The 19,314-nt window shown below is 37.7% G+C and overlaps 1 protein-coding gene across 3 annotated transcripts in view; it reads left to right on the top strand.

The window, feature by feature from the left end:
* Positions 1-19,314, top strand: part of DCLK1 (doublecortin like kinase 1) — a 239,683-nt gene that overhangs the window by 192,763 nt on the left and 27,606 nt on the right. For all 3 annotated transcript variants that reach the window (XM_064645543.1, XM_064645545.1, XM_064645546.1), the window contains 7 exons: positions 502-610; positions 5,436-5,493; positions 6,227-6,346; positions 12,147-12,293; positions 17,393-17,526; positions 18,182-18,259; positions 18,907-19,003. In XM_064645543.1, the coding sequence (XP_064501613.1) occupies positions 502-610; positions 5,436-5,493; positions 6,227-6,346; positions 12,147-12,293; positions 17,393-17,526; positions 18,182-18,259; positions 18,907-19,003 (743 nt within the window). The remainder of the gene's footprint in view (positions 1-501; positions 611-5,435; positions 5,494-6,226; positions 6,347-12,146; positions 12,294-17,392; positions 17,527-18,181; positions 18,260-18,906; positions 19,004-19,314) is intronic.

Genomic DNA, 19,314 nt, shown 5'->3' with positions numbered 1-19,314 from the left:
CTAAATATTTAATATTGGGGGATGGGGAGAACTAGCACTTAGCACATGAGGAGTTTTATGGATGTCTCAGTTTACAGGATGTAATAAAATAAGTGCTTGAGTGTTGGACTTCTTTGGTACATATATTTAATCATGCTGTGTCAAGGAGTTCCAGCCCTTTTTGGAGGTTGGTCTGCGCTTGTGCGGATCACAAAGGCCTTTTCATAATTAAAAAAATACAACTTTGGTTTTGTCTTGGGGGCATATTGCAATGGGAATGGTAAACTATGTAACACTCGAATGGTGGTATGTTTGAGCCCCCAGAAGTCTTATTTTTCATTATTGTATCTGCGTGAAACCTGTTGAGTATATACAATGTCAGCAGCATGGTTTCACTGTACAGTAAGTGAGACACTGACTGAATGGTTTCCAGGCTCCTGAACCATGGACTTGAAATACATGTTATGTGCAACATCTGTGTTTCCTTCACTAACAATAAAAATGTACTAATGATTCTTTCAGAAGTGTTGGAGGAAGGTTTCCAGGTTCCAGCATCGATAGCAGAGCGATATAAAGTTGGAAGGACTATAGGAGATGGAAATTTTGCTGTTGTGAAGGAGTGTATAGAAAGGTGAGGAGGATAATATGCTTATTACTGCAAAAAAATAATCATTAATGTCATGCTTTTTCTAGATCATGTCTTTATTTGTAGAATATAAACATGTAATAAGGTAATGTCTCAATGCCAGATGGAAAAACTTTGTGTCCTCTCATATGAAAAAAAGAGTGAGTTCAAGGGGCAATCTATGAATTTAATTCTTTGTGGGGTTTATATCTTTTGGGGGTTTTTGCTGCACTCCACATGATTTTAGCAGTTCTTTTTGTTAAATCTTTTTTGGTGCACTTTTCTTGCAGTATGTTCTTGCAAGTCTCCTTTTACATTAGACCAGTGGAACATTTCACATGTAGGGGCATCCTGTAAAGATGTCAGGAAGTTTTGTTGTGTGATGTAGTGATGATGGTCAGCACAAAGAACTGACCTTGGATCCATCTATTCTGCCATCTGACACTGAGGATTAATCTCTTTCATGTTTATTGTTAATTAAATGGACATCTAATTCCTGCTTGCCTGCTTTGTGCCATTATATATGCTCCTTCCAACTTTATGAGCCTCACTGCAGACACCAGAATCTAACTTCTTCAATGACCTTTACTGTTAAGAGGTGAGAACAGTCACTGATTTTAGACATCTGCTCCAGACTAGAGAAGTCACAAGTCCCCTTAAATATCAGTGTTGCTGAAAATGTCCAGGTTGACTAGTTCAGGTGTCTGTTTCTAAATCTGTTCAGGTTTAAGTTGGCTGTACCCAATCTTAAGAGTGTAAAAAACAGGGAACAAGAACTAAGCAGAACTGTGGGTGCCTTTTAGTGGTATTGTTAAAAATGGGAGAATATGGGATATAAAAACCAGAAGGTATTTCACCTGTATGTGAAATGTTTGTAAGATTGCTTATGTTAGATAGTAACAGTGCAGAAAAGCAAAAAGCTGCCAGAGGTAGAGATGTCCAAAAGAGAGAACAATAGACATGTCAAGGTTTGATAATGAAATTTCATTTAATTTCATTTAAGTTTTCTACCCCCTTTTATCATATCCTAGAGAGAACACTCTTACAGAATACTGTAACCTCACCTTTGGGCTCAAAGAAAGAACTTTTGTTCTTTGTCCTATAAGAATATTATATTAGCCCTAGAGAGTCAGATTAGATCTCATGGCAGATGATGATAAATTAGCTTGACTGGTTTTAAACTAGTCTCCTTGGAAAAAGACAGGTCCTGCTCTGCATCTGAAAGTGTCTAGCAAATCAGAGACCATTAAGACAGCTGCTGGGGAAAAGGAGAAGAGTGAATTTTGTATCAGCTGACAGTGTGCTTGTGGGATTTGGCCAAAGCTCTGGTGAGGCCTTTAGAGCTCTGCCAGAGTGAGTTCACGGTGGAGCTGGCCATCCAGAGGGCAGTAGTTGTTCAGATCAAACCCCAGGGTCTCAACACAAAACTGGAGAATATGAAAAACTAAAGGAAGCAAAGCAAAAAATATGAAAACAAGAAAGCACTGTAAAGCCCTATGGAGGGCCATGACTGATGAAAAAGATAGGTGAAAACACATAACTAAGAAAAGAGAAAAAGGCAGCTGAAAGTAAAGTGAATAGTATCTGAGACAAACGAAAATTACAAATGAAAATAAAGAAAGGTTGTGGTTTTGACACTGTCTTTCAGCTGAAAATGCCATTCGTGCTGAGAGACAGTACGAATCTGCTAGTGTGCATTTTACAATTTTTTCCCAAGCTGAGACAAAATACATGAACAAAATTAAATATAGGTCTTGACACACCTAAAAATAATAATGATTACAATATCCTTGAGAGCTTGAATGAAAACTGTTTCCTGTCCTCTTGTATATCCCACGGGTCCCAGAAGTATCTGGTAGCATAGCACATCTAATGAGTATGTGCTCAAATAGCGTGATTACCCAGGTATTCCCAGATACATTGTCTTGTGGTCTCTGAGTTATACCATTCCGTAGATTCCATTTATATCAGAGAGCTACTACTTTGGCAGAGCTTGAAAATTGAAGTGGAATTATTTCTGTTGGTTTCCACTTCTAAATCAGTATACCCTTGCCATCACAAGTGTGGAAGGAGAATTAAAGACTCAGAGAGTAAATTAAAGCCAGTACGTGTGAAACCCCTTCAAAAACATTCTTTGCAGTCTTTCTGAGCAAAAACCACCTCACTTCAAAGTCTGATATGTCCATCATTTGCAGAGCAAGAATTGATGGGGTGATACTTGGGATAGAGGACCTTTCCACTTTCTTCTGAAGTACAATTCCTGTGTGCAAAGACTTCAAAGGAATAGCACCATGAGGTGTTAAGCAAGTAGGAATGGGTCTTGTTACACAACTTCACTGGTCATGTGGATACTTCTTCTCCATAGCTCTGAGATCATTCTGTGCGCACTGGTTAACAACTCCAGCACTTCAATACATTCACAGGCATTTTCCTCTGCCAATGAACAGTTCAAATAGAAACCAAAACCATATTCAAAATTTTCATGCGAGGACTTCTAAATCTCATTCTGAGCATCTGTCAGCACACAGGCAGACATACAAAAATACATTTAATGCATGCACAAAAATAACAAAGATTTTTTTCTACAGTGCAACGGAAATCACTGTGAACTTTGCAAAAGTTTAAAAGAGCCAGGTATCGAGCCCTCGTATGCACTAGAGGTTTAACTCTGTGCCCTGCGGTAGTTCAGTGGGTCCAGACTTCTGTCCAGCCATAATGTGTTGCCTACTTTTTGTGGTACCTTTTTATTGTTTGGAGTGAGCAATAGGTGAGACGTGAGATGCATGTTTCATGGTTGAGTTTCTGGCATAGCTGTGCATATTTTTTGGCAATGTGTAAGTTGCAGTGATGCTGACAGCCTGCAGTTCTGCAGCTTTTTAGGGAAAAGGATTTGCATTATCTTAGCTTTAATTTTCTTTTTACCAAAACACAGAGCAGTCAGGGTTGTCATCTGCTTGTTACATATATGCTCCATCGTATGCACAATTTGTCCTGCGGTGTTTTTATATGTGTTCATTTTTAACTTTCAGATACTTCCAAATTCTGACATTTCCTCACAAGCTCAGGTTTCCCAATATTTTGGAGTACATGGAGTCTCCTATGGCCAACAAAAAACATCAATTTCCTTACTCATGACAGAAAGGAAGCATTCCTAGGGCAACCAAGCAGCTTGAAAGAGACTCCTACTGAAAGAGGCTATATTTTTTCAGAGTTTGAACCCCAAATATCTTAATTTCTAGTATTTCTTGTTCTATCCCCTCCTTCTAGTCCCCAAAAATAATGTCCAGAACTCTTCCTGTTCCCTCACTGAGCTTTGACTGTAGCCACTGAACAGCAGCACTGGAAAAGGGCACCCTGCATGGAGTGTGACCCATTTCAGGGGGCTGTAGCATTAAACCCCTTTGTGGGGAAGTACAGATATGAGAAGTTTTTAATTTTTCTTTGCATAAATCTTGAACAGACATGTTGTACTTTTTTTTCCCAAGTCATAAACTTATTTATACTGCATGATTTCTTTGTATAGCCTTTTAATAGATGTCCTAATAAAGACCGTCTTTGCTCTCTGCTGACCTGGGAACTAAAGCAGAATTAATATTTTGGGGTTTTCTTTGCTTTTTACTGAACTACCCATTTTTTCTTAAATTAACAACTAGTGATACATCATTGTCAGAGGAGTTCTTCATGTTTTAATATGGCAATGAAAATGCCCAGTTGATTTCCAGATACAGTGCTTTCAGTCACTCACTTTGCATGTCCTATTTGACAGACTGAGCACACTTGTAGACACATTAATTTCTCTGTTTAACATACTATGTATCAATTTAATGTATTGGTTTAACTATGTTTTGTGAAATGAAGAATGAAAAAATGACCCTGTATTCTTGAAAGGTTATCTTTCGTTATTTTTAATCAAACATAATCCTAAGGGCAATGTAATAGACTTTTTTAAGCTGTTTAGGTTCTTATTAAAAAATAAAAATGTTTCAATAAGACTTTTTCTTATATTACCCATTCTCCATTTAATCTTACAGTGAAAGTAGGGCTTGTGAACAGAGCTTCTTGTTTTCATTGTTATAGTCATCTTTCGGTTTTGTAACTTGATTAAGAAATGGAAGTTGATACTGTTAGCTTGTCTAGAAGCTAATTTTTTTTTTATGTTAGCATTCTATATAATAGATATCTACATATATGTGGTAGTGATAAATATAAGGTTTCAAAAGAACACAATGCTTAAAAGGAAATGTGTTCTCATCCTGAACTAATTTCTCTGTAATTTTTTACTGTCTCCCCAATCTTTCACATTCTGTCCTAAAACCCAGCATATTTAACTGAATACATAAAACATTAATCCAAGGACTGACCTTTTTATCATAGCAGTTGTGAGTGCAGATGTGCAAACAAATGACTTCTTTTCATTTTAAGTAAAAAGTAAGTAAGTATTTTTGATGGGTTATATTTTTTGTATAATAGAAAAAGAATCTTTTTTGTTTTGAAAATATTTGGATCTGTGGACAATATATGGTGTTTTTACATAAAAATCAGAATACTATTACAAAATTTAAAAAAAATCAAGTGATTTTTGTTTTGAAAACATTCCAATCTCTTTATTTAAAAAAAAAGTTTGATTTTTTTTCCTCAGGCACACATATTCAACTGCTTTGGCTCAAGTTCACAATACCAATCGAATCTAAGCTTCATTTCTTGAAAAAAATGAATACTTGAATAGAATTCTTCACTAGACTTATTGTACTCAAATGACAAGTATAAACTTGACTGAGAAAAATATTCAGTGTGATTGAACATAAAATTTTTTTCTTTTGTCTTTCCTCAGATCAACTGGTAGAGAATATGCTCTGAAAATAATCAAAAAGAGTAAATGTAGAGGAAAAGTGAGTACAAAAAAAATTTGAGACCAAAAGATTTTTTTTCCAAGAAATGTTTTGTGAGAGATCAGTTTGGGAAGCTGTTGGTATTTGTCTCCTTCCTGACAACTACTAAAATCTTTTTGGTTGAAGCTTTTGCCTGCCCTCTGGAGACTCTTGAAATATCAGTATAAAAGGCTGTTGTATGATTTTCCAGATGCATGTGTTGATTCTTCAACTGGTTGGTTGTGTGTGATTCTTTGTTCTTTACCCTATAATTATGTCCTCTAATTTTCATAATTCCACGTTATAGAAAACAGAAAAATAATATGAATAATTATAACAACACCAGTCACTGTGTCTGAAGAGTAGGTTAATCAAAGTAATGTCAGTCTTATAACAAGTGACTGTTAGCTTTTGAAATCTGTAACAAGAAGTTCTCTGAGAAGATGCTATCATATTGTTATATCAAAAGATTCTGGATCAGAGAAAATTTTAAAAGCTCCCGTATTTAATTTTTCTCTGCATCAGAAACATCTAATTTCGTCCATTTCTTTTTCTATGTTTCACTCTCTCTTCTTTCAGTTACCACACTGATATTGTTTCTAGACATGTTCCTTCTGTATTGCTGGAGGCAACATCTGTTAGGTTTTCCAAAAACCCTGAAGAATTCACACAGGGCCCATTCTCTCTGCTTTTTCCACTCTCAATTTTTTTCCCACCAACTGGTAGTCATTAAAGACTTTTTTTTGTGTGGCAGGAACACATGATCCAGAATGAGGTATCTATTTTAAGACGAGTCAAGCATCCCAATATTGTACTTCTAATTGAGGAGATGGACATGCCAACTGAGTTGTACCTTGTCATGGAACTTGTAAAGGTGAGTGTTTTGGAGACAAGCTGCTTATGAATTGTTTTAATCATCTTGAGAAATTCCATTGGTACCAAGGCTTACTAAAACACATGGGATCATAGAATAATTCAGAGTGGAAAGAGTCTCCAGAAGTAGTCTAGCATACTACTGAAAGATGTATAACCCACTGTCAGATTTTTTTGTTTAGTTTTTGAAAATTTAAAATATTTGTCTAACTTGCTGTAAGCCACATTTGGAAGTGCTCTGTGGACAGTACTTTGGGGATCACCAGTTTTATTTGCTTGGTCAGAAGAAGTCTCTTTAAAAAGTAATAGTCTGCCTTGAAGTGAATTGAAAATACACCCAGTCCAAAGAGCCATAAATACCAGCCTTAAAAATAAAAAATTCTTCCATAAAAAAATTAAATTATTTTTTATAATTTATGTTAAATCTAAGCAATATTACGTCTTTTTTCTCTTCTGATTTATATTAACACAGTGTCAGACTTGCCTCCTTGATAGCAATCTAAATTTAACCTCAAGTAAGGCAGAAGTGAAAGAGAAAAGCCTGCTATGTAAAGCATGGTTGTATTCTGAAAAGTAAATTTTGGAATGCAGTATTTTATATTTTGGACCCCATTTATTTCTTCATAGTAACTTCCAGATCTCATGCATTTATTTCACTCTCTGGTAGAATTATATATTCAAACTCAATTATGAAGCTCAGACCATGTCATCTTTTGCCCCCATAATGTCAACAGTGCAGGGCAACAAGTATGAGTTTAGCTTTCAGTTCTGGTACTAATACACAAGTATGTCCCTGTGCACAAAAGGTGATAAAAATACATTTGCATAAACTGTGCAAATTAGAACAGAAAACTACTGAGGATGTCTTGTCCTCCATGTGTACTTTAACAGGATACACCTGTTTTTCCCATTCACTAGTGGGATTTGTGATTCTCCTTTCTTCCTCAACTGTTTTGTGGGAAGGACATCTTTTCAGCAGCCACCTCCATTTCTGTATCCTGATCAGCACATTCTCCAGGGGCAACCTACACCTGGGAAATCCACAGTTTTAAGTGTTTATGAACAAATATGACAATAAAGTTGTGCAGCAGCAGCATCTGTGTGCAGGTCTGTTGTGTGTGCATGCTCAACACATGAGCAAATTGGGCACTCTGAACCCTGTCACCCAGATCACTCCACTCAGAGTGTGGTCCTCTTCAGTGGGCATCTTCTGTATCCATGGCTAGAAACAGGCACCATCAGGGGTCATGACACAAAGCGATTTTTGGCAAGCAAGACTATAATCTCCTTTGCTCTGATTGTAGATGGACATAAGGGGATGCTCTTAATGTAGTCACCTCATTGGGATTTTACATAGGATAATCCCAGGTACAAGTGTTTCTTAAAGAACTTCTCAATTTCTGGTCTGGAATATGAGAGCAAGTTGAATGACAATTTTTTTTGTTTTGTTCCATTATCTCCTATGCTTTGTGGCAGCACCAGTGACACAAGCCATGTTCCCAGTCCAGAGCTGGGAGACTGACAAGTATGGCTCATGGGTGGATGGCCATAGATTTTCCCTGTCCTTGTGGCAGTCTGAGACAGTCTTGTTATTTATGAGGGGCTCAGGCCATGCCCCAAAGCTGAGGAGATGGCAACATTGTCCTCTTAGGTCTGAGCCTGACAGATGCCCCACTTTGCTTGAGTGGTGCTGTGGATCTTATGGTCCCACTAACCCTATTGTCCACCACCTCCAAGCTCTGAGGAAGCACACTGGGAGATGCTGATGGCAAGGAGCATACCTGTTTTTTCTCTAATGGAGAGGTTACATCCTAAGAAAAAAACAAAATTACTGACACTCTTTCCCACTGTGAATCCCTCTGTGTAACCAGTCCCAGAATCATTTTCCCACTCCCTTCACAATCACAGCCCTCTCTCACTCTTAGGCATGCAATGTGAAATAGTGCAGCCTGAGGTCAGATACTATTAGCCATCTAACACTATTTTAATCATAATTACTGCTCTATTCCATGATAAGTGAGCTCACTATGAGATCCATGCTACTGTAGTTTTTTCCCAGTGTCCATGAGAGCTTGTTCAAAGGTACCTCAATCCTCTTACATAGCATTGTAATCTAATGTAGCCACAGCTTCAGCCTGCATTGACAAATCCTTCATCTTGGCCCCAGGAGGTGTGCTAAGAAGTAAAAGCTGTGCCTTGTCTAACCTGCCAAGATAGTAAGCACATAGCTGGTTTTATGGGTGCATCCTGCTGTGCTATTCATGGTTGAAAAATGTGCAAACTGTAGTCTCCAATGGCTTTTTAGTTGAAGTCCTACTCAGCTAAATGAGAGAGGAGGGGACTGACAACTCTTAGAAAATAACTAGTTTAAAAGATGTATATAAAGAAAACCATGCATTATATTCACTTTCTGGAAAAATCTGTTTTCTTGTGCTCTTTCTTCTTTACTCTTCAAGATTGCTGCACATGCTAAGATATTTATGCTTTTAGCTGTGCTATGGAAGGGCTTTATAGACATCTCTGTACTTCTGGTATCCTAGAGAGCACTGTTTTCACATTCTTTACTTTTACGTGGAATAATAGAAGAAATTTAGAAGAAATGTCCTGCTTCTTGAAAGTCAACTTTGTTTCTTTGAAGCAAGAACTTATTCCTCAATATTTAATTGGGGAAAAAAAGACTCTATGGGCACCAGGGAAGGTATTTCTGGAAGGACATTAATTGTTAATTCACCAATTGCTGATTGTTACCATTTCATAGTGTGCACTGTTAGAATTGATTAACCATCTGTTATTGACTGACTTTTGAAGACCTGACTTTAAATCAAACTCACAGACAGGAAAGAAAGGCAAGCAGAAAAGGCTTGATACTGCAGAGCCCGGTTTCAGTTAATACCACCCTGCATTAATTGGCAGTAACATGTTTGACATAAGTGGCTGCTGAAAATCCTGCCCTCACCTCATGGCAGATAGGCCATTCATGGCTTTGTAAAGTGTAAGAAAAAGCACTTCATAAATACAAATATAAACACATTGCAAGTGGTGCTTGTAAAAGGAAGCAAAGACCTGGTTTCTGGCACGTTGCCTTTTTACACAGAGAAACAAAATTGTTATTCAAACCTAACAGGGGTTTGGCCAATTTAAGAAGCAAGATTTATTGCAGAGTTTCCTTTACTACTCCAGGATATGATTTCACTTTTGCAGAAGAAAAAGAGAGATCATATCATTTACATAGCAAGGTAATAAATAAATAATTGGTTACTGTATTTCCAAGTACACTTCCTCATGTGCACAGATGACAAAAACTGCATTCAGATGTTCCTGGTTCCGTTTCACTCCTGAACAGGGGATTTAAGACTGAAATGTCATCCTGAACTCACCCCTTGTGCCTGAATAAATGATAGTGACCTGCTGTGTGAATCGGCTTAGCAGAACCTTGCAGGTTGAAGTGCTCTTTGGGGAGAAGAAAGTCTGAAAACAATTCTGCCTGATATAGCCGTCAGCTCTGTTAACTCTTTCCAGGATATCATCTCTCTTTTAACCACACAGAGAATCCCACAGACTAAATATATGCTCTCTGTTCTTATCAGGCTACCTGGTAAGAAACTTTACTGAGCACAGTAGACTGCTTAAATGGAGAAAATTATTCTGCTTCAGATTGGCTTGACCATCTGTTAAATTGCTCTGCAGCCTCTATCTTTTTCCGAGTTTATGTTTCTTCTGTGCATGAATATTTGCTTATTTTCTTCTAACTTCAAGCCAAAATCTTTCCTTCTCTTTTTAAGGTTCAGCTTCTTTCCTTCTTGCCTCTTATATCTCAGCTTGGACTATATTCTTTCTTTTGAGGCAGATGTTTTGCTGAAGTTACTGACACTTCTCCTGAGCATCTGGAACATATTAGATAAGACCAAAGATCTGTCTAATCCACTACCTCATGTTAAAAAGCAGCTGGTACAGGGGTTTCACAGGAAGGAGCTTAGGGAAGATAGATTATTTATCTCACATACTTTCCCACATGCTGATGTCTAATACTTAGGGATCAGATAATGCCATGAAGTACATGGTATTGTACTTTTGCCAAATATTTGCTCACTCTCTCTCTCTCTCTCTCTAATCCTCTATCTGGTTTAGTTCGGCCTTTTGTTCTTCCTTTTCCTTGACACTGTATCTTGATGTGTCTTGAACAGTCACCAGCCAGAGTAAGAGGTTTGATGTGGTCCAGATTTGACAATGGTTGGCTGTAAGAAGTTTCCAAAGAGCTGGGGTTTTGCATCTACAATGGGAATAAACCTGCTCTGGCATACTTCAGCTGCACCTCAACGATGCAAAAATTTTAATAGTTTGTTTGGGTTTTTTTATAACAAGTAAAGTCTGTTTTATCAGATTTGAGTCTTTGGTGGTTCTCTTTTCCTACCCTTTTCTCTGTAGCCATGATTACTGGAAAAATTCTTTTTTATTTTTTTTCTTTTTTCCCCCTCATCCTTTCTCTTTGTGGAAAAAGTGTTTACTCTGGAGCTGAGCCTTAAAAAACCCAACCCTCAAATAATCTTGAGGCTGTTGATAAAATCATGAGAGTTGGAAAAGCTGGGACTCCTCTGCTGCCTTCAGAAAAACCTACATGTTCTTCAAAATACAGTCTCCTGTGGGTTTTTTTCTTGACATTTTGACTGCACCAGAGATTTTTTTGCATTGTTTTTGCAGAATTATCCTTTCACTCTTTTTGTTGTTGTTGTTGTTGTTGTTGTTGTTGGACTGTGTTTTCTTTATGGTTCTGCTTTGATTTTGGCTAGAGGCTCAATACCTTTGAGTAGTCTCTCTCAAAAGATGATTGGGTTTTCCTCCACTCTGTCAAGCTTCCTTCTTAATCTCATTTTTAAACTTACAGTTTTGTCTCACATACTCTCCTTCCCACTTGCTGGCTCATCTCTGGAAATACAGTCCAAATGTCATGGTTGCCTCAGATCCCAGTGAAGATGATTTCAACTTTGAGGATTTCTACTTAACTTTTTTTCTTTTCTTTTATTCTTTCCTTTTTTCTCTCTATTATTTTCTTGTTTTTTCTTTCACTGGCAGTACCTTCTAGCTGAATTAGGCAGCATGATGAGCTGGAAATTGCACAAGCTACCCCTCTGTGTCTTCCAGTGTCTGACATACATGCTGTAAAGTTCTTCAGAATTAGCTACAAGAGGCATTACACTACCAAAAACTTCACGTTTTGTGTAGAGAAAGTGCTGGTTTCTAAAATCCATGATTTCAAAGATTTATGAGATGAAAACAGACGATAGCACTGAGGACAGGTAGCTAATTTCAGTTTTACTCAGAATTCCTTCATCTTTCTGGGGTTCAGTCAGGCACTGGGCAAAAATTTGATATCAGTCTGTTTGTGATTATAATAAAGAGTGGAAAGAGTTGGTACATGGCATCATGACAAGCAAGTATGTAGTCTTGCCAGAAATTTGTAACAGAGGCTCTGAACACACAGATTGGCAAGTGCTGGACATGTTACAAAAGCAGCAGCAGGTGGGAACAGTTTGCAATAGAGGCTCCAGCCTCTTGGCTGACCAACTCAGCCATAACGAAAGGTTCTGACTTACTGATCTGCTCAGCTGACATAATATGTAATCACAATACTCCTAGTTTATAGCTGCAAGGAAAACTGTGCTACTTCTCTCTTCTCCTCCTCCTCTTCCTCCTCCTCCTCTTTCTTCTTCTCCTCCTCTATAAATTATGTTCCTTGATTTCCCTAAATATTTTCGTTATTTCATAAGCAGTATTGCTCATATCCCGTGGTAATTTTGCTCCAGGGAGGAGATCTTTTTGATGCTATTACTTCCACCAACAAATACACAGAGCGGGATGCCAGTGGAATGCTTTACAATCTGGCCAGTGCCATCAAATATCTTCACAGCCTGAACATTGTCCACAGGGATATCAAGCCGGAGAATCTACTGGTAAGTGAAGATTCAGCTTTCAGTATTGTTGATAACTTGGGAGTGTGTGAGAGAACTTCTTCCTCCTTCCACACATCCACTCAGTTTATTTCAATGTTTTAAGTAATTGTTTTTTTTAATTTTAACCTTTGCATTGTAAAGCTCTTCTAAGAATAACAGCTATAATTAACAGTAACATAGGGTGGTATGTCTAGACTGTTATGCGGGACACAGCAGTAAAGTTATTCCTGGAATCACTAGAAGTGACCTTTTAGTAAACTTCAAGATAATTTCAAGTTTTTCATAAATATAAAAGTGTTCTGTCCTCAGCAGACTATTCTGTACTTTTGCTGCTACCTAAGTAATTGGCAACAATTTAGTTTTACAAGTATGGTGCACGTAAGTGCTGTGCCCTAATCGTGTCATACATCAGAGCAGAGACAGGAAGAGACTTCAGTGTCCTTTCTTCCCCTACTGCATCTCCCAAATAATCCTGTAACACTTTTTATTAAGCCACTTTCCCAAATAGACAGCCTAAATTTTCCTTTTTCTGACTGAATCTGCATGAACCTTATCCACTGAAGGCAATGGAAAACATACCATGACAATTAGTCTTTCTTCTAAGAATTTTGCACTCTTGAATGCAGCAATTGTATCCTTCACATAGGTTTATTTCTTCTGATAAATTAACTTCTTCTGATTATTTCACTGTTTTGAGTTTTCTCAAGTTTGCTGACATGTTCCAGCTGTAACTCAAAATTGAGATGTCCCAATTCTCCATATATTCTGCAACCATAAAACAATGTTCATAGAATCATAGAAGATCAGTTCTTTCAGTTGTTTGCTCTCTGCCATGACATTTAGTCCTATTTGACACTGAAGAGGTTTTATGAGAATGTCGAGTCAAGTAGATCTTACTAATCTTCCAGGGAGTGGGATTTTTACAGTTTAAGTTCTTCTAGTGGACAGTGGTTTTGCTGTTCTGGGTGAGGAAGTAACCTGCCCTTGTTTTCCGTAAACTGATGAAAATATACTGAGTAGAAGTTTCACTAGACAATAATGACTGATACACCTTTCTCGGCCCTTTTGCTCCTTTCACTGCCCTGGTGCTGGTGTTGATAGGTGGCTACATGCAGATGTTGTAGCAATGACATGCCAGGATTCCTTAATGCTGTGCCTGTAGTGTGCAGGAGGGTCTTGGCCTAGGGCAAGGCTTGCCCTGCTGCTGTCTTGACTTGTCTATAAATGCCTAAAGTCTATTGTTGTCAGAATTAAGCTTTTGAGGGAAGAGAGAAAGGTGAGCTGAGATGGGGACAGCAGGGAGGGGATTAGATTTGCCTGCCCAGCTTTTCTGCTAATTACCAGGTGTGATAACACTGTTCACATTATAGCTGAATTGTTTTTGAATGACTTTTCCAGTGTTCTGCATTGATATTGATATTGATATTGATATTGATATTGATATTGATATTGATATTGAGCAGTGAGGGTGTGGCATTTAACCTCCTACAGCATCCTAATTCTCAAAAGCCAACATTTGATTCGCAAATTATATTAATTCTCTAAGGTTTATCAGGTCCTTGAAAGAAAAGAATGCTGCTTTAGAAGAGCACTTTGGTAAGCACCTGAACTTACCTGAGCTCTGACCCCAGCTCTGACACTGTTCTTAGTGTCTCTGAACCTTTCTACTTCTGTCTTAGCTGTCAAATGGAATGTGTGGTTCCTTGTGTCACAAGATTGCAATTAGTTATTTTAATGGCATTTATAAAACACTTGAAAAATGTCACATGGGTCTTAGTCTTTCTTTTTCTAAATACTTTCTACTTGCCTTTTGTAGCCTGCCCTTTTCCTTGCAGCTCTTTAACCCTTCACCTAAGTGATCAGGGCAGTATTTTTCCCTCATTGTTCTTGTGCTGTGTCTTTCCCTCTGTTACTGTCACAGTTTTGCACGTGCAGACAGCTGGTAGTGTTGTTAAAGGAGGTTCTCCTGGATAGTAGTGTGAGAATCAGCCCTTTCTACACTGCCTTTTTCCTGACCATAGGTTGTAACTTTAAGTTCAGAGGAACCTATAACAGGCCTGCCCAATGCAGAGCAACTAGATGGGGTTGGAAACAGCATCTACCCTGGTCAATACATGTTCCAAGGCTAACAGCCCCACTAGCAGAAAAAAACAACAGGGAAAATGAGCAAGTTACTTGAGGAAAAACATGGGGAGTGAAGGGGAACATGGTGTTCTGGAGAGGGCACCCCGAAGAGGATGTTCATCCAGAGCCTCTTTATTTCATCTATTATCAGCCCCAGGGAGAGCCTTCCCCTTCACCTTCTCCTTTCTCTTCTTGGTTTTTCCTTTTCTCCAAAAGTAACTTCCATGCTCAGAATTGATGTGTGCAGTGGGCTATATATCCTGCTAGTAAATCTCTGTGTGTGTGAACCTGTCTTATGTGCAGTACCCATTATTTTAGTAAATGCTTAAATATTATCCTCAAGGATAATTATTATCCTTATATATTATCCTCAAGGTGTGAAAAGGCTACTTAACAGTCAATTGTCCAAGAGTTTAGGATATGCTGAATACCTGTGATGTTTTAGGTTTTTTGGGTTTCTTTGTTCTCTAGGGAGTGTCTTCCATGTTTTAATTGGAACATTTTTCATAATTGCTGCTATTTAGTATGTTTATTTTGTCAAGTCATGGGATGTCTTTATAGCCATATAATAAACCCTAGAGAACAACTTCTCTGACTGTTGCCATCTGCACTGATCACAAGAGCAGCTTAGAAAATACTGACAGTCTTTATACTAATAGGATACATATGGTGGCACACAATTATGTGTGGCTGCATTCAATTAGTGTTGTACAATTACACAGTTTTATTGCTTAGTTAAAACAGTGAAAGCACTTCATAGTGGGCAATTTGCACTAATCCCCATTTCTTTAATTGCCCTTCAGTATTTAAATGCAGTGGAACATGTATAGCATTTATTCTGAATACCATGAGCATTACATGACCTTTCCCATTCCTTGCCTGGCAAGTAACATACCACAGCTTCACACTGGGCTTCTTTTTATATGGAGTTACAACGGGGTGAGGAAAAGTTACTTTCTTCAGTTTTACAAGTCAGCTGAAATAGTTTTCCAACGAAAGTAATTCGTAGAAACAGATGAAGTAAAATACTAGAAAATACACAGTATCAAACCTTCTGCATTGGTAAATGTTGCCAAACCAACCTCTTCTGTAATTAGTTTCTAGTGTAGATGAGTCACACAAGGTATGGTCTGTTGAAGGAAGGAACTTACTAATGTTCACTAGGTTAGCACAATGCAGAAAAAGTTTTATAAAAGGTAACTGCATGAAATAGAATACGAAATGCTAATTAGGCTGAATCCAGCTCTGATGTCTAAGTGCACACTTTACATTTTCTGCCAGTGAATATTTAAAGCCCTAGTCTCTAGACTTTAATTAAAACTGTTGTTGAAATTAGATTTATTACTGCCATTTCAGAAGAGCACTTTCTTTAGTTTCAGGAACCAGATGTATTTAACAATCTGTGTTTTTAATAAAACCATAATTGCCTTTTTTTTTTCCTGGTGCTTTTCTATAAGCATATCTTTTTTTCTGGCTTAGTAGAAGAGAAATATGAATCCGTTTTAAATTGCTGGTCCTCTTAAAGGTCCGGTTGAATTCTTAAAAATAACATAATGAAAGGAGAAGAACTTCGTGTATTCTGAGTGTCTGCTTGTGACTGTATCACCTGGTAAGCAGAGATTCAGGACAGAGAAGGTTTTCTCTCTAGACATGACTAAGGAGAAACTGGGGGATGGGGGCTGTATAATATAACTAGTTATGAGCATAGTGAACAGTAGTGAGAGACTTCAAGAATTGGTTTTGTACCAAACGAACTGTTCAAGGGTCCCTTGTAGAATTTATTGGATATTTATAAGAAAAAAAATCTAGTATTTTCTTCTTCAAATAGTTGTAGATAAACGTGATTTAGGAGTAGCTGGTCAAGATATGTATTAAGAATGATTTTGGTTTTGATCGAGAAGTATGGTGTCTTCTATTTATGCACAGTTTTGCTGCAAATTGTTGTCAGGATATCACTATTGGGAGCCAGGCTACATGGAGCTTTGATTTGGGTTGCAAAATAATGAAGTGATGCATATATACTAAAAGAAGGCCTTCTGTAGACCATTTCTATTTTTTTAAGGTGCCTTTGTAGAAAACATATCAAAATGGGAAGGAAGAACTCAAACCAGCAGCTGAATTTTAGAAAGACTCACAGCCTCGTGTTTAAGTTAGATACATTTTTGTATTTTTTATTTTAAATATTTTTTTTTTGTAAGTTTTCAGTGATTACAAATTTAGGGCTGTTCTTTTGCTCTGAACCGACCTTTAAAATTGTGTATTTTTTACTGATGTTTTTAGTGGTTTTTCTTGTGACCATATCTTAATCTCCCTTTGTACCCATAAAAACCCATGAAAGATCATGCTCCTGCTGTAAAGACCATGTTTTAAGACAGGATTGTCATGTATATCCATTAGCAGCCCTAACTGCCTATGTCCCACTGATCATGATGGTAACATGCCAGTAAGACACTGGTTGGTGTTTAACAGTCATCCAAGGAGAGGACAGTATGTCTAGGTGAAATAGTCCAGCCAGGTTTGTGTCTTGTGATTTCAACACACAGAGAAGAATCTGGAACAGTGCAGTCACTTTTGTATTATCTAAGTAGTTGAAGTTCCTCTGCAAACCTTTAAGCTCTGTGCAAGAGTTTTTAAACTCAAAACCCTATGCTGTGAATTGGCTGTCAGTGGGGAATTAACCTCAGAAAGCCACTGTTGGAATGCCATGCATTTGCTTCTGGGTTTTAGTGTCAAGCAAGTGGTATGTCCTTTGTTGGCCAACTGGTGAGATAAGTCTTTCCTGAACACCCTGTCTGTGTTCAAGGGAATTTGTCCAAATTGTCTGTGAATTTTCAAAGCTTACAGAGGAATATGTTGAATGTAAGGAGGAGAAAAATTACTGTAAATAAGAAGGAACATTTCAGGCAGTTAGTAAATGATATAGTAGTTACCTTGATGGTATTGTGGTAAACTTTTGAATTTTCCTCCTGACTTAGGTTTATGAACACCAAGATGGAAGCAAGTCCCTTAAGTTAGGGGACTTTGGCCTAGCAACAATAGTGGATGGACCTTTATATACTGTTTGTGGGACCCCAACATATGTAGCTCCAGAAATCATCGCTGAAACTGGGTAAATCACTTTTAATAATGATTCATTGATGTGTACACAGTGGAGCATATTCTCGACATTGTGCCAGATAGGAGTTCTTGCAATTAAGATTTTTATGCTGCCTTTGCTTGGCTATGTTGCAGAACAATTAAATTAGTAGGGACCTCTGGAGGCTGTCTTATCCAAACCAGCTCAGAACAAGGCCAGCTGTGGAGTTGTATTGGTCAATCTCTGCCAGTTGTTGACCTCAAACTTCTCATCTTAACACTGAGTTACTAACTAGCCATTTACAGATACAAGAAGTAATTCTTAAACTGTTCTCAGAAACTGCTAACTACCATTCACTTAATTTTATTTCATTATCACACACTGTCCTCTTCTGATTTGTTCCACAGAGTAACTGCCTGCTGGCTTGAGCAGGCTGTGTCACTTTTGCAGACTTCATGATGATAGGCATTACAGCCAAATTTCTTCTGTGCACTCACACATTCTGATCTAATTATTATTTTAAGATGTAAATGTAAAAAATATTTGAAAGCAGAATTAGGATTGATAGGTAGGTAAAATTCAGATGAGAATTTATAAGAAATTATTAATAATTCTGAATGTTTCCCCTCTTCTTGCGCTGTTGTCCATAGGAGTCCGATGTCTCTAACCATGTCTCTCACACTTCTAGATATGGCTTGAAGGTGGACATCTGGGCAGCGGGTGTGATTACTTACATCCTGCTCTGTGGTTTTCCTCCATTCCGTGGGTATGGACTAATCTATTCAACCATCCTTGTTATGCAAACTAGTCCCTATGCTGCTTTTGCATTAAGCATAGAGATTGCCACTGGTAAAAGTTCTCTGCTCGTAGGGTTTGGTTTTTTTCCTGTGCTCTGCACAGTGTTTTACACAAACCCCATAAATGTCTGTGATTTTACTATAGGATCTCTGTCTCGTGTTTGTTTATTTTAGTTTAAACTTCATTGTATTACGAAACAAGAGCCTCCATTACAGATTCCATGTGCCTTTGCCTGATGTTTTAAATACACAATGAAATAAGCATCTTCTTTCATGGACCAAACACAACATATTTTGTGGCTGGTAAAAGGTATTTAAAAAGTAAGCCACTTAATAAGGACATGTCAGATCTTTTATTTCCCTCAAAGCAATTGCAAAGTTATGGGTAATCCTAAAGACTAGCCTGTTACTTCAGAAAGAGTGCACCGAACGCATTGTGTTTTATGATCTCACCAGTCACACCCTTGGCTGCATGATTGGGGGGAATCAACAGCTTCCATAAGCATACTAATGGATCAACAGTTAAAAGCAATTTCAAAAAGTCTATTGGAACCATTTTTGGAAATAATTTTTCTTTGGGTTTTGTTGTTGGTTTTCTTTTGTTTTTACCTTACAGAAGTGGAGATGACCAAGAAGTACTTTTTGATCAGATTTTGATGGGACAGGTGGATTTTCCATCTCCATATTGGGATAATGTTTCTGATTCTGCAAAGGTGAGTTTTATAGTTACTGATACTTTCTTCTCCATTATTATTTCCAGTGAGAGTATCTAATGCCTGTTGTTCTTTCATAGCGCTGTATTTGACGTCTCATTCATCTCCTGCTATACCTATAAAGTCCTCTGGGTCACCGAGTATGTTGTTGTATGGTTACTGTCTGTTAGAATCCAGGTGGTTCTGAAATGGACCCTGTTCTGAAAGGACATCATATTGCTATGTGATGTTGCACACAATAGAAACATGAGTAGCCCTTACTGATTGAGAAAAATTTAAATAACTTCGCTTGACCTACACTTCTTAGCTTG

The sequence above is a fragment of the Pseudopipra pipra genome, chromosome 2, assembly GCF_036250125.1.
Source record: "Pseudopipra pipra isolate bDixPip1 chromosome 2, bDixPip1.hap1, whole genome shotgun sequence".
Lineage (NCBI taxonomy): Eukaryota > Metazoa > Chordata > Aves > Passeriformes > Pipridae > Pseudopipra > Pseudopipra pipra.
Note: the sequence above shows the minus strand (reverse complement) of the source record. Positions and strands in the feature narration are given on the sequence as shown.